Raw genomic sequence first — 16,085 nt, 5'->3', positions numbered from 1 at the left:
AAAATCTTGACTGTATTTTATTCAAAACTCACTTCCTACTCTTTATAAATAGGTATCTACAAACCCAAAATAAAATCTATTGGAGAATTAAAAACAATAGTGTAGATTATTATAGGTAATTTATAAAATAAATTTAAGTAAATAATTAATTTGAAATAATAAAAAAAACTATGATCTATGTTTATTCAAATCTTTAAAAAATCACTGTTTTTCTTTTCGTTAAAGAGCGCCCTTTAGGTAGGTAGGTACTACTACATATCGTCATAATCGGTTGTAGAACGAACAGGTTAGGCTCGTCCTCGGAACTCTGTGGCTGAGTGGTCAAGGTGCTGGGTTCAAATCCCGGCCAGGACGGAAAATTTCAACAGAACTTTTCCGTTCTTGGATATAGGCACGGACGTAGAAGAATGTGCCTTGAAGTAGGTAGGTAATGCGAAAGCGGTCCCAAGGTACAATATGAAAAAAAAAATCGTTCTTGGAACAGCTGACTTCCTGTTATATCTTGTTCTTTTCCTCTCTTTGATTTTGTGCCGATAGGACATAGAACCTCCGTTAGTCCGTTGTTACAGTTCCCTCTATAGGTAGGTATAGAAAAAAAACACTATTACGGCACATTGCATACACAGAACAAAATAATAGGCATTTATACAAATTTTATATTTTGAAAATTTTGGGCTTCACTTTTATTTGACACTGTCGACACTTATCTCACCTCATGGACCACAGCCTACAGAACACAGACCACGGGACTTCCACTTCCTTATCAGTACATTTTTTGAAACGAGATTTCTGATTGGTTGAAAAGTCTTCATGTCACTCCAAGATGCGCAGATAGCCAAGTTTCGTCCACTGCGCACTACATCAAGATTGAGCATTGTGGAAACGTGAACAATGGCGTGAGTTTTGTCCAAAGCATTTTATTGTGTAAATTTTTTCAAATTTATCAATTTTGTGAGCTTTTTAGAGCATTAAAAAGAACTTTTATAGAATATAATCCCTTTATTACTTTCAAGAACATTTTATAATCATGCTCAAACAGTTTATTAACTCTACAATCGTCAAATCAACTGTCCCGTTCTCGAATTTATTGATCTCTAGGGTGGGGACAGCTCAAGGTGGAGCGAGCCCAAATATTTGTCTTGTTGAGAGTTCGTGCAGTCGTTCATTTCATTCCAGCGCACCACGTAGTAAAGAGAAAGATCGGAAGTATTACGTACAAACTTCCCTGCCAAGAGATGAAGGTACAGAAGGAGAACGTTCCATTGGAATCGATCGAGCACACAGGTAAGTTTCGAATATTTCTTATGTTTCAACTCCTCCATCTATTTGTCCATCAATTCCACTAAAAATATCCATCTTCACTCTTTCCCTATACCTTGGTATCAAATTTTCACTCAGCAATGCCTTCAAACTACGTTTTACATTTTAGAATTAGAAAATGGCTACCATATTGCGACGTGCCACGTTTTCAGTAAAATCACTCTTTTCCAACTTTCAGCCAGTCATTCAGATTCCTTTTCTATGCATTTCGAACCTCTAGCAGTTTGCCTTTTCATAAACTGAACCAGAGTTGCTTTTTTCCTTTTCATATTGGAAATTTTCTCCATAGAATGTTCTAGATGTGCCACACCCTTCTATTGTTACCCTTTGTATTTCAGGAGGAAGGACATCTTCCCGGATGAAAATACTCCCGACTTGATCTTCGATGGATTGAAAGCCTTTTCATAAACTGAACCAGAGTTGCTTTTTTCCTTTTCATATTGGAAATTTTCTCCATAGAATGTTCTAGATGTGCCACACCCTTACTTCTATTGTTACCCTTTGTATTTCAGGAGGAAGGACATCTTCCCAGATGAAAATACTCCCGACTTGATCTTTGATGGATTGAAGTTCAAGAATCTGCCCATCATGAACATCCGTGTCACCAAAAACAACACCATCCTGTCCCTTTCAGATGCTAAAGGTAAGTTTTTCTCATTTTTTCTGTGACCTACATTTGTCCTTGACGGAAATTTTCCATTTTGCATGACTTGCTGCTTTCCATTTGACATCCTCATAGCCAGAGCTTTCTTATATTTTGATGAGGTGATATTTTCTGCATGCTAAGCTTTTTTGTAACAATTTTAGTAATAAAGACCTCTCGCCAGATACCTACCTACTTACCACTTGTAATATTTTTGCAATGAATGCAGTCCTTTCATCCTAATCAATGTCTTTACATTCTTAATTTATATCTTGTTTGATGTGGCAACTATACTGGGTGGTGTAGAATGCCTTGGGCATCAACTTTGCCCTAGTTTAACTTTACCTTCTTCTCAATTTTTCTTTTGTGAGATTTTTCTTTTCCACATCTCTACAGGGTGTCCTATTAAGCAACATTACAAGTTGAACTTGGAAGTCCTTTCTCATATACTTGCAATTTCATGTAGGTACCTACATAAAAGAGGGATTTTTAATGTGGAGTGTTATTTTCTTACCAGGAATGTCTCAATACAGGGCAGGACTTGAAAGGTGTCCTCAATATAGGGCAGGGCTTAAGGGGGGGGGGAACTTTACTTCACAATAAGTAGGCAGGTTTTTAATAGAGGCAAATGTAAAAACAGGATTTGGCTATCATCCCAAAATCAAAGAGCACAGGACAGGAGAAAATTACAACAGCAAAGAAAAAAGATGGACAGGATAGGATAAAACCAGTTGTTTCAGAATTGAACCATTATCTGTCCCTCCCCCCCCCCAACTTGGTCCCCACAAGGGAACCATCCCTCAAAAGAATGCTTACATGCAGGTGCACTACCTTCCAAGCTAATAAGATGGTATTAGTATACATACTTACTTTTGAAGAGGTCCTTAATTTTTTTTTTATAAATATTATGGTCTAGTCTAGTGGTTTACATGGTGAACTTTGAATCAGGACTTCAGGAGGTTGTTGGTTTGAGTCCTAGCTATGTCTTGAAAATTTTTAAGTACCTAGTGTTTATTAGGAACAACACAGTTGAAATTTGTGTTTGAACTAATTTAAATTGCAATTTTTCTAACACTGTAGTTGGTACCCTGATAGGGTTAGGTAGTACACAACAAGATCTTTCACAAATGATCAACATTTTGTGTATTATTGGGAGTAAATTACAAACATTATTTAAGTTATAAAAAAATATATAATATAAATTAAAAAAAAAAATACAATTTCTAGATAAAATAACAATAAAAAACGTATTTTATCTAGACTCATCATGATGGGAGAATGTGATATTTTGTTTAATAATTTACTTCTTATTATAAATTATTATTTTAACAACTCAATTTCATTTTTAATAAATGCATGTAAATAACTATTATCTAAATTGAAATTTTAAATTTATGCAAGCTGTGTACTTCAGGGTTAGATTTTCAAGTTCCGTTATGTTATTCGGAGCATTGATTTCGAAGTTCACAAACTTATGCTTGGTATCTAGGTAATAATATAGGGCTCGTTTCTAACTATTATCTAAATTGAAATTTTAAATTTATGCAAGCTGTGTACTTCAGGGTTAGATTTTCAAGTTCCGTTATGTTATTCGGAGCACTGATTTCGAAGTTCACAAATATCTTATGCTTGGTATCTAGGTAATAATATAGGGCTCGTTTTAACCTACACAAATATCTATACAGTGGTGATTACATACCTACATACAAAATAGTTTTTACCATGTAAGCACCAACTGTCTAATTTCTAATAAAATTTCAATTGCTGAGAAAAATAAATACTTAGGTATGTAGGCCAATTGAATTTTTGCTACAGAGAGGTGCCTATGCCTACTGATTATATTTAATACGATAGTCAATATTTTTTTTTTTCTGCCTACCTATTTCTGAAAAATTGCACAACACTCTTATATTTACATTTTATACCCTACCTAGATAGGTAGGTAATACCCAGGTACCTATACCTACTTGTTTAATGCCAGCGATCTCATCATTTGACACCGCGTTGTATACAGCTTGCATTAATTCTACTTACTTGTATTAAACATGTAGCTAATGATTTAAATACAAAAATACATTCATTAATAGTTCTAGACTACTTTCTTAAATTACCTCTTTGTTCGTTTAAAATGTTCATAACTTCAAAAAAAAAAAATCTTAAAATATCTACCTATTAAAACTACCTATTAGTGTAATTTTAAATAACTTTAAATTTTAAAAAATATGCTAAAATAAAAAGACACTTAATCTCACCAAATTTGCATTAAAAATGCCTACACGTTTCTAATAAATAACGTTAGCTAGATGATAGGGAACTACTAAATTTTATCCTGATGTTTTAAAACTCACCTACTTTTTTAGAGCTTCATAAAAAGCCATTTGTTTGTTTCAATATTCAATATACCTACATACCTAGGAAGGTACCTAACTGGGTACCTACTTACATTATTAATAATATTAGATACCTATTGTTATAGTGGTTATAAATATAATTATGGAGGTACCTACCTACATACTTATTTCCTCATCATTTGTAGGTAGGTACTCGTATGATAAAAGAAAAGTAGGTAACGTAAAAATCAAGTCATATGAAAGGCTTTAGAAGACTCTAAAGTGCCTTAGTACATTTGTCCTTGACGGAAATTTTCCATTTTGCATGACTTGCTGCTTTCCATTTGACATCCTCATAGCCAGAGCTTTCTTATATTTTCATGAGGTGATATTTTCTGCATGCTAAGCTTTTTTGTATTTCACAATTTTAGTAATAAAGACCTCTCACCAGATACCTACCTACTTACCACTTGTAATATTTTTGCAATGAATGCCGTCCTTTCATCCTAATCAATGTCTTTACATTCTTAATTTATATCTTGTTTGATGTGGCAACTATACTGTGTGGAGTGGTGTAGAATGCCTCAGGCATCAACTTTGCCCTAGTTTAACTTTACCCTCTTTTGTGAGATTTTTCTTTTCCACATCTCTACAGGGTGTCCTATTAAGCAACATTACAAGTTGAACTTGGAAGTCCTTTCTCATATACTTGCAATTTCATGTAGGTACCTACATAAAAGAGAGATTTTTAATGTGGAGTGTTATTTTCTTACCAGGAATGTCTCAATACAGGGCAGGACTTAAAAGGTGTCCTTAATACAGGGCAGGACTTAAGGGGGGGGGGTGAACTTTATTTCACAACTAGCTGAATTCCGTCGCTTCGCTCCAGAATGCTGCTAGTTCATCCCGAGGCACAGCCAAACTTGTAGAAAAGGCATGGCTGAACTTGTAGAAAATAATAAAATACGTTTGCACTGTGCGCTCCCTATTAGCTGCATAGTTATCAAACTAAAAACATGAACGAAACTCAAAATGTTGGTTGAGAGCGGAACATTTCTCTCCCGCAGTCTCTGCTTCCTGTGTATTTCTTATGGAGATTTTAGCGATTAATGAGGAAAAGTTTTCTCTCCCGCAGTCTCTGTACTCTGTGTATTTCTTATGGAGATTTTAGCGATGAAAAATTGATCATACCTATCTCAGGATCGGTTTAGATTTTCGCAAAATCCTTTCTTATTGCACACCTAGACCATAAAAGGAATATTCCTACCAAATTTCAGCTTTCTAGGTGTTGTGGTTCTCGAGATAGAGCGATCAGTGTGTGAACTGTGAAATGTGAATGAGTGAATGGATCTCGTTCTTATAATATAAGATAAGGAGGCACCTACTTATATTTTAAAGGTTTTTGATAGAGGTAAATTTAAAAACAGGATTTGGCTATCATCCAAAAATCAAAGAGCAAAGAGAAAATTACAACATCAAAAAAAAGATGGACAGGATAGGATAAAACCAGTTGTTTCAGAATTGAACCATTATCTGTCCCTCCCCCCCACTTGGTCCCCACAAGGGAACCATTTAGTATTACGTACAAACTTCCCTGCCAAGAGATGAAGGTACAGAAGGAGAACGTTCCATTGGAATCGATCGAGCACACAGGTAAGTTTCTAATATTTCTCATGTTTCAACTCCTCCATCTATTTGCCCATCAATTCCACTAAAAATAGCCATCTTTACTCTTTCCTATACCTTGGTATCAAATTTTCACTGAGCAATGCCTTCAAACTACGTTTTACATTTTAGAGTTAGAAAATGGCTACCATATTGCGACGTGCCACGTTTTCAGTAAAATCACTCTTTTCCAACTTTCAGCCAGTCAAATTTACATTTTGCATTTCAAATTGGTTTTCTAGAGGCATTTTACATTTTGCATTTCAAATTGGTTTTCAAAAGCATTTTGCACATCTCTGCTGATGAATAACAAGCTGCAACACAGACCATGAAGTTACGTACATACATTTTTCATTCCAGTACTTCCAATACTTGATTATATTCTTCTGTTTTGATATATTCATTCAATAGTGGTACAAGGCATCTTTTTATCAAAATTTTTGGTATTTGAGTTAGTGTAATTGGTAATATATTTAAAAGCTTGTAAATTGCTAGCTTTACTACCTTATGTAAATTATTATCACTTTTACATTTGCATCCCCTCCCCTACTTTTTTGGAACAGGCTACTGATCACCTTGTAAATGTTGTTCACCCCTCTGTAACATACTCATTTCTTGGCCACTGTAATCCTCTATCCCTTCATATAACTCACAGAACTATAATATCCCTCCCATTTTACAGGAGTTGTGAAACTACTGAGATCCTGTGGTATGGAAGGATTCAAAAATGCCAGGAAAGGAACCAACATAGCAGCTCAGGCTGCAGGGATAACTATTGGAAAGGTGAGCATTGGTGACAGTATTTCAACATAAAATTTGTTGCACTCTATTTGTAAAATTCTTTGCTATACTCCCCCCATAATTTTTTTCACTTCGGGAAAGGAACCAACATAGCAGCTCAGGCTGCAGGGATAACTATTGGAAAGGTGAGCATTGGTGACAGTATTTCAACATAAAATTTGTTACACTTTATTTGTAAAATTCTTTGCTATGACTCCCCCCATAATTTTTTTCACTTGAAGTGTAAACACTTTGACTTATCATCCCTTTCAGCCATTGGTTTTAGGTGGAAATAGACTTGCAATACAATAATAATGCTGACAGCTTTCTTCCCCCCAAAAAATAATCAGTTAATCAATTCTGTACTGTGGAGTAAGATTAACCAATCACATTGCCTAACCCAATGGGGTTTTTTTGATCTCAAAGTTTGACTGTGTGACTGAGCCTCAGTTGGTATTACAATGAAACACAAGATCTGCAATTAAACTAGGCAAAGTGATCCTGGCTTTAAACTCCGTAGTCTCTTTACTTCTTGAAGGTTTGATCTAAATTTTCTCTATGTGTTCTTGTTTGGATTTCAGAAAGCTCTGGAAATCGGTGTATCTTCAGTGAGGATCAATGTGCGAGGCCTTGGGCCTGGCAGATTGGTAAGTTTCTTCTTTGATTTTTTCCCCCTGAAATGCCTCTTTCTGAATACTATATTAATTATTATGCTTTTTAGACCAAGAACAAGGGCTTTGTCAAGTCTAGAAAGAAGAAGAAGAGGAAAAAAAAAACTAATTTTGATATGACTGGTTTCAATGTGAATTTAATTTTGGTTCATTAATGTACCTGTCATCAATAGTAAGTAGTTCAATTCTTTTGCCTTTGACCAATTTTGTACCTTTGTGTATTTTACAGGCATCAATAAAAGGCTTGGAAATGACAGGTCTGAACATTGTGTCCATTACCGACTCAACAAGATGCTCTGAAACCCCACCAAGACCAAGAAAGCAGCGCAAGATCTAAAAAGCCATCACAGTCAAGGTAGAGAATTATTTTTGTTGTTGTTAATTTCTTTTACCTATGTCTCAGTATTTATCTATTCAGTTATGAGTTAAGTAGAACTCTAGGTTGAGGGAAAAACAAAAATTATTGGTTCTTTACCAGCTTGGTTTCTTCGAGGAATCTTGACTATCCTATCATGGGATCATTAAAAGATTTATTCTTTGTGTTGAGGGATGAACCCTATCACACATAAGTTTATTTTCTTGTAGATTGATTTATAGGATTAGTGAAGGAGAAAAGTTTTAGATTTGTTACATGGGTTTTATGGGACATTTTTATTATATCTATCAGTTGGGAGAAATCTAACGTTGTCCAATTTTCTCCTTTATTCCAGTAGATAAGTTTGCTACAGACTCTGTGGTTATTTCTTAGGCTTTTAAGTTACATTTTACTTTGTAGTGCTAAGTATAACATCCTCTAGTTAGCAATATTTTTCCAACTTTTGAACTCTTGGTATCTAATATTATCTTGGGTATCTTTCATTGGTCTGTGTAATCCTAGTCTGAAACCCCCCCCCCCCTCCCCATACAAAAAAATGCCTCCTTCTGGGTCTGGGTCTTATTCCACAAAAGTATGGACTAATGAAAATCAGTTGTTTACTACCAGCATACTAAATTTTCAGGTAGACAGTACTACTTGTGTACTAAAGATGTACTACTTGCGTAATGGAAAAACCAGGCAGACTGGGGTAAAATACCTCTCAAAATTTTGTCCCACAGAAAAAAAAATCCCTTATTATATCCCATGAAACAATATCAGTTGCGCTTACTTGTGTGATGTTTCAAAGTCATAGAGCAGGAAAAATGAGGACCAACGGAATTTTTCTTTTTCTTCTAAGACTTCTAGATACCGAGATAAATCAATTTAAATAATACCAATAAATCGTAAAGTTTGACGTCACAAGTCTTGTGACCTTATGAGACCATTTGAAAAAATATTGCTGAAAGATATTCTTAGTTTAATTTAAATCTGTGATAATTGAATTTTTTTCTTCTTTTTTTAATTTATTCATAATAAAACAAAACTTTTTTAAAGATCAAAATTGAAATCTAATGCAAATTATATTATTCATAGGAAATCTCTACTTCAAAGTAATATTTTAAAGTTTTGAAAAGAATTCAATGTGTAAAGATAAAATTTATTAGGTTTGTGGAAAGTCACATTCACCTTTCAGTTTTCCCTGTGAAATTCCTTGAACGTTTGGAAAAGATAGTAATTTTACACACACTTGTTTTTCTCTTTTTTTTTTTTTTTTTTTTTTTTTTTTTCAAACCTTTAAAATATTTATTTTGCTTTTAATAGTATTAAGAAAGGAATAGACATTCATCTATCCCCATCCATCTATCATCCACTTGTTGAATATTTGACTAGTGCATAAGGTTCTCCCTTGGAGAAGCGTTCACACTGCATCCACAAGTGCTTTCCCCTAGATTTATAGGTTTGCTGGCCACAAACAAATTTACATTATAATTTTGTGAAAATTTTGAAATTTTTCCCAAGCATTAAAATGTTCATTTATGATTTGAAAATTCTACTGAAACAGGTAAAGTAACTACTAATTCTTCCTCGGAGAAATTTGATGACTTTCTGTTATAAAAAAGAGAGTTGATTTTTTGATAACTATTTTATGGAATTACATTATAATTTTGTGAAAATTTTGAAATTTTTCCCAAGCATTAAAATGTTCATTTATGATTTGAAAATTCTACTGAAACAGGTAAAGCAACTACTAATTCTTCCTCAGAGAAATTTGATGAGTTGTCTGTTATAAAAAAGAGAGTTGATTTTTTGATAACTATTTTATGGAATCAAGTAGAAGTAAAGGGTAGTGTTTTTGTTCTTCTAAATGTAAGTGTGCTTCTATTTTTTTGGTAGCATTGATGAGCTCCCTCAATCTCGTTTCTTGCTAGGTTGGTTACTTGATCAAGGAGTTTTTTGAGGTCTTTTGTTTTTATCAAAGGAAATGGTCATTGATTTTGTTTAGTTGATTGTTTTGTTGGTTACTTGATCAAGGAGTTTTTTGAGGTCTTTTGTTTTTATCAAAGGAAATGGTCATTGATTTTGTTTAGTTGATTGTTTTTTTATTTGTTTGTTCAGTTTTTTAATATGTGGGTTTAGATTTATTATGTTAAAGAAATTTTATGATCTCCTTCTCTCAGTGCTACATATTGCAGGGTATTTTCTGAAATTTTCCTCTTCTGATAAACAGGGTGGTTGAGAATTTGACAGCATAAATATCTTATTCATTCTAATAAACAGGGTGGACCATCTGTCAGTTTTAAATGGTTCAGCTTTTAAATTAATGTAGGTCAAGAACACTGTGTGAAGTACAAGTTTTTCACTAGTTAATGATTCAGGATGGTACCTTTGCTCATTATGAAGCCTCTTCACTTCAGCCTCTAAATTAAGTACCTCTCAATTTGGTGTCAAATCTCTTCATTACTGATGACCTGTGTGAAGTACAAGTTTTTCACTAGTTAATGATTCAGGATGGTACCTTTGCTCATTATGAAGCCTCTTCACTTCAGCCTCTAAATTGAGTACCTCTCAATTTGGTGTCAAATCTCTTCATTACTGATGAGTTTTCCTAGAGATGATTAGGTAATTTATTTAAAAGGTAATTTTCAAGATTCTTCCATTACTTTTTAATATCTTCACTATTGATTTATCTCTTTATTTTCTCCATTATTGACTTGTCTCTTAATTTTCTTCATTTTTGTGTTAGCCCTTGTTTTTCTTAATTCTTGAGTTATCCCTTAAGTTTCTTCATTTTTAAGTGAACTCTTAATTCTCTTGTCAACTCTCGATTCTCTCTATTCTTTAGTGTACTCTTAATTTTCTTCATTCTTGAGTTATCTTTGGATCTTCTTCATTATTGATTGTACTCTCAATTTTCTTCATTTTTTCTTAATTCTTGAGTTATCCCTTAAGTTTCTTCATTTTTAAGTGAACTCTTAATTCTCTTGTCAACTCTCGATTCTCTCTATTCTTCAGTGTACTCTCAATTTTCTTCATTCTTGAGTTATCTCTTCATTTTTTTCATTCTTGGGTGTACTCTTAATTTTCTTCATTCTTGAGTAAACTCTGGATTTTCTTCATTCTTTAGTTATCTCTTAATTTCCTACATTCTTGAGTTATCTTTTGATTTTCTTCATTCTTGAGTGTACTCTTAATTTTCTTCATTCTCGAGTTATCTCTTAATTTCCTTCATTCTTGAGTTATCTCTTTATTTTCTTCATTCTCGAGTGTACTCTTAATTTTCTTCATTCTTGAGTAAACTCTGGATTTTCTTCATTCTTTAGTTATCTCTTAATTTCCTACATTCTTGAGTTATCTTTTGATTTTCTTCATTCTTGAGTGTACTCTCAATTTTCTTCATTTTTGAGTTATCTCTTAATTTTCTTCATTCTCGAGTCATCTCTTAATTTCCTTCATTCTTGAGTTATCTCTTTATTTTCTTCATTCTCGAGTGTACTCTTAATTTTCTTCATTCTTGAGTAAACTCTGGATTTTCTTCATTCTTTAGTTATCTCTTAATTTCCTTCATTCTTGAATTATCTCTTGATTTTCTTCATTATTGATTTATATCTTAATTTCCTTCATTCTCTAGTTATCTCTTGATTTTCTTCATTCTTGAGTAAACTCTGGATTTCCTTAATTCTTTTTAGTTATCTCTTAATTTCCTTCATTCTTGAGTTATCTCTTGATTTTCTTCATTCTCTATAGCGCTTTCACTAAATTTTAAGCAGTGCATATTGCATACGCGACTAATTTGAAGGGGCAATTGTAGGGATTTTCTTCATTCTTGAGTCATCTCTCAATTTTCTTCATTCTTGAATTATCTTGATTTTCTTCATTATTGATTTATATCTTAATTTCCTTCGTTCTCTAGTTATCTCTTGATTTTCTTCATTCTTGAATCTGCTCTAAATTAGTGTGATTTCTCAATTATTTAGCCTTCATGGTATCTTAAGGCTAAATAATTGAGAAATCACACTGATTGATCTCAGGTACCATAAGCGTTGTACAAAACAATATTCTTTAGTTATCTCTTAATTTCCTTCATTCTTGAATTATCTCTTGATTTTCTTCATTATTGATTTATATCTTAATTTCCTTCATTCTTGAGTGTACTCTTAATTTTCTTCATTATTGAGTGTACTCTTAATTTTCTTCATTCTTGAGTAAACTCTGGATTTCCTTAATTCTTTAGTTATCTCTTAATTTCCTTCATTCTTGAGTCATCTCTCAATTTTCTTCATTCTTGAATTATCTTGATTTTCTTCATTATTGATTTATATCTTAATTTCGTTCGTTCTCTAGTTATCTCTTGATTTTCTTCATTCTTGAATCTGCTCTAAATTTTCTTCACTCTTGAGTCATATCTTGATTTTCTTCATTCTTGAGATATCTGATAATTTTCTTCATTCTTGAGTTATCTCTTGATTTTCTTCATTCTTAAGCTATATCTTAATTTTGTTCATGTAATAATCTTCATTCTTGAGCTATCTTTTAATTTTCTTCATTCCTGAGTTGTATAATAATTTTCTTCATTCTTGAGTTATCTCTTGATTTTCTTCATTCTTAAGCTATATCTTAATTTTGTTCATGTAATAATCTTCATTCTTGAGCTATCTCTTGATTTTCTTCATTCCTGAGTTGTATAATAATTTTCTTTATTCTTGAGTTATCTCTTGATTTTCTTTATTCTTGAATCTGCTCTAAAGTTTCTTCACTCTTGAGCTATATCTTAATTTTCTTCATTCTTGAGATATCTGATAATTTTCTTCATTCTTGAGCTATCTCTTAATTTTCTTCATTCCTCAGTTATCTAATAATTTTCTTTATTCTTGAGCTATCTCTTGATTTTCTTCATTCTTGAACTATCTCTCAATTTTCTTCATTCCTGAGTTATTTAATATTTTTCTTTGTTACTTATTGAGATATCTCTTGATTTTCTTAATTTTTGTGTCAACTCGTAAATTTCTCCATTCTTGAGTCAATTCTTGATTTTCTCTAATCTTCAGTCAACTCTGCATTTTCTTCATTATTGAATTATCTCTTGATTTTCTTCACTCTTTTGTCAACTCACAAGTTTCTCAAGTTAACCCTTGATTTTCTTCATTTTTGAATCAACTCTTGATTTTATTTTCAAGTTATCTCTTTATTTTCTTAGTCAATGTTAGAAATTCGCTTACATTTACTCGTAGGTGTAGGTCATCTCGGGTATTCATTTATAACTTGGTTGAAGTCATTAGGAAAAGCTTGGAATATCAATTATTTATCAAAAAAGATAATTATCAATTTATTTCTTATCATTTTTATTGACTTTATGGTGACAGATAATTTTCACTTTATGGTTAACTTGTCACGTAAAATCACGTTACAATTAAGTATTCAAAATTTCAAGTTTTCTAGTTGGTGGGATTAATGAGAAGATACGTATCGTAGTTACTGTAGTTTCAGATAATTGCTGACAAGTTTTATCTCTTCTTTAATCTGTCCTTTTAAACTCCGTAGTCTCTTTACTTCTTGAAGGTTTGATCTAAATTTTCTCTATGTGTTCTTGTTTGGATTTCAGAAAGCTCTGGAAATTGGTGTATCTTCAGTGAGGATCAATGTGCGAGGCCTTGGGCCTGGCAGATTGGTAAGTTTCTTCTTTGATTTTTTTTCCCCCTGAAATGCCTCTTTCTGAATACTATATTAATTATTATGCTTTTTAGACCAAGAACAAGGTCTTTGTCAAGTCTAGAAAGAAGAAGAAGAAGAAGAAGAAGAAGAAGAAGAAGAAAAAAAAACTAATTTTGATATGACTGGTTTCAATGTGAATTTAATTTTGGTTCATTAATGTACCTGTCATCAATACTAAGTAGTTCAATTCTTTTGCCTTTGACTAATTTTGTACCTTTGTGTATTTTACAGGCATCAATAAAAGGCTTGGAAATGACAGGTCTGAACATTGTGTCCATTACCGACTCAACAAGATGCTCTGAAACCCCGCCAAGACCAAGAAAGCAGCGCAAGATCTAAAAAGCCATCGCAGCCAAGGTAGAGAATTATTTTTGTTGTTGTTAATTTCTTTTACCCATGTCTCAGTATTTATCTATTCAGTTATGACTTATGAGTTAGAACTCTAGGTTGAGGGAAAAACAAAAATTATTGGTTCTTTACTAGCTTGGTTTCTCCAAGGAATCTTCACTATCCTATCATGGGATCATTAAAAGATTTATTATTTGTGTTGAGGGATGAACCCTATCACACATAAGTTTATTTTCTTGTAGATTGATTTATAGGATTAGTGAAGGGGAAAAGTTTTAGATTTGTTACATGGGTTTTATGGGACATTTTTATTATATCTATCAGTTGGGAGAAATCTAAGGTTGTCCAATTTTCTCCTTTATTCCAGTAGATAAGTTTGCTACAGACTCTGTGGTTATTTCTTAGGCTTTTAAGTTACATTTTACTTTGTAGCGCTAAGTATAACATCCTCTAGTTAGCAATATTTTTCCATCTTTTGAACTCTTGGTATCTAATATTATCTTGGGTATCTTTCATTGGTCTGTGTATTGTGTTGTCCTATTTTGAATAAACTTCACCTTGCATTAACAATATCAGTCTTGTGACCTTATGAGACCATTTGAAAAAATATTGCTGAAAGATATTCTTAGTTTAATTTAAATCTGTGATAATTGAATTTTTTTTTTTTTTTCTTCTCGCAACTCCTTGGGAATTTTAAATCACCTCTTGATTTTCTACATTCTAGTCTCTTTTTATTGTTTTCTTTAATAATGAATCATTGAACCAGTCACCTATTGATTTTCTTCATTAGAAAATCACCTGATTTCTTTCTTTCTTCAAACTGCTCTTCTTTTTCTTGGATATTGGTCCCCCTCTTGGTTTACTTTCGCAACTCCTTGGGAATTTTAAATCACCTCTTGATTTTCTACATTCTAGTCTCTTTTTATTGTTTTCTTTAATAATGAATCATTGAATCAGTCACCTATTGATTTTCTTCATTAGAAAATCACCTGATCTCTTTCTTTCTTCAGACTGCTCTTCTTTTTCTTGGATATTGGTCCCCCTCTTGGTTTACTAAATCTGCAATTTGACAGGTATTTGTTACTTTGTCCTTTGTATCAGAATACCAATTGATTTTTCTCTTTCAGTATTTTCCAGTTCATGCTCTGTCCCTGGTGATTTTCTTCCAAGCTCCCTGAATTTTCTTAAATATTAGAGTGACAGATTTTAATCCTGAGACTGAAGACCCTTCTTTTATTTAGAGCTTAGTCCGTAGATCTTTTCTAATCTTGGGTTTTCTAACTTTGTCATTCCTGTGTATTTTTTCAAAATTTGAATTTTGCCTCCATTAGTGATAAATACACTGTTGCCAGAGTTTCTTTCTTTCATGTAATACCTCTTTTCTATGGGTGTGGTTGCTGTTGTTTTTTAATTGAATTTCTTGGTGTCATTTATCAATCATGACCATATTTGGGGCGATCGAAGCATTTTCTTTTGTTCAGATCATTTTAGACTCTCTTTTTTCGTGTGTTTTTGTACAAATTAGCCCCAATATTCCTTGAATTCCTGTTATTAGTTGATAAAACGTATACCTACCTCATTTTTTTTGTGTGAATATTACGTTTCAAAGATACCTGGTCTTGACCTAAGTCGTCTTTCTCGTCAACTAAATAGCGTAAATCTATTATATTACCTAATAAATACTTTTTAATCACTTAAATTTTTGGTGTGTTTTTGTACAAATTAGCCCCAATATTCCTTGAATTCCTGTTATTAGTTGATAAAACGTATACCTACCTCATTTTTTTGTGTGAATATTACGTTTCAAAGATACCTGATCTTGACCTAAGTCGTCTTTCTCGTCAACTAAATAGCGTAAATCTGTTATATTACCTAATAAATACTTTTTAATCACTTAATTGCACCTATATTCTCGTCCATACAGAAAATTATCCCCAATTTTCAAAGAAAGACCACATTTTATTTTGTACATGAAAATTAATGGCGGCAACATTTCAAATTCAAATATCATGAGAGATATGTACTGCGCATGCGCGATATTCTCATCCAGCCAATCCTGACACGTCATCCTCGTTTTGCATTGTGGGGCTGTGACGTGATGAGAGGAAGAATTTTTTTCCCCTTCACAAGAGAAGCAATATGGCGACTCGTGATTAAACTCAAATCTCATTATTGAATACTTTTTTCTATATTAGAGTGTGATAAAGTGCTAGTTACCCAGTGTTTTGTATTTAAATTGAAAATATAGATACTATTTTATG

At 32.7% G+C, this 16,085-nt stretch overlaps 1 protein-coding gene across 3 annotated transcripts; it reads left to right on the top strand.

The window, feature by feature from the left end:
- Positions 1 to 878: 878 nt before the first annotated feature.
- Positions 879 to 14,420, top strand: LOC103512772 (28S ribosomal protein S11, mitochondrial). 3 transcript variants are annotated; one of them, XM_026826233.1, is made up of 6 exons: positions 879 to 1,284; positions 1,659 to 1,716; positions 1,891 to 1,963; positions 6,641 to 6,741; positions 7,320 to 7,385; positions 7,639 to 8,241. In XM_026826233.1, the coding sequence occupies exons 1-6, from the start codon at positions 1,028 to 1,030 to the stop codon at positions 7,744 to 7,746; spliced, it is 663 nt and encodes a 220-aa protein (XP_026682034.1). In that variant the 5' UTR covers positions 879 to 1,027; the 3' UTR covers positions 7,747 to 8,241. The 3 variants fall into 3 exon arrangements, with proteins under 3 accessions (XP_026682034.1, XP_008475788.1, XP_008475781.1); XM_008477566.3 differs by lacking the exons at positions 1,659 to 1,716; positions 7,320 to 7,385; positions 7,639 to 8,241 and adding exons at positions 13,367 to 13,432; positions 13,708 to 14,420 and having other exon boundaries at positions 881 to 1,284; positions 1,833 to 1,963; XM_008477559.3 differs by lacking the exon at positions 1,659 to 1,716 and having other exon boundaries at positions 881 to 1,284; positions 1,833 to 1,963.
- The last annotated feature ends 1,665 nt before the right edge of the window (positions 14,421 to 16,085 follow it).

The sequence above is a fragment of the Diaphorina citri genome, unplaced genomic scaffold (assembly GCF_000475195.1).
Source record: "Diaphorina citri unplaced genomic scaffold, Diaci psyllid genome assembly version 1.1 scaffold38, whole genome shotgun sequence".
Classification (NCBI taxonomy): Eukaryota; Metazoa; Arthropoda; class Insecta; order Hemiptera; family Psyllidae; genus Diaphorina; species Diaphorina citri.
This window is presented reverse-complemented; position numbering and strand designations above follow the sequence as displayed.

Excerpts from the sequence above, each read along its gene's own strand:
- LOC103512772 (XM_008477566.3), top strand. The coding sequence starts at position 1,028 with ATGCTCAAACAGTTTATTAACTCTACAATCGTCAAATCAACTGTCCCG. Across the intron at positions 1,964-6,640 it reads GTCCCTTTCAGATGCTAAAG|GAGTTGTGAAACTACTGAGA; the intron begins GTAAGTTTTTCT and ends CCCATTTTACAG. Across the intron at positions 6,742-13,366 it reads CAGGGATAACTATTGGAAAG|AAAGCTCTGGAAATTGGTGT; the intron begins GTGAGCATTGGT and ends TTTGGATTTCAG.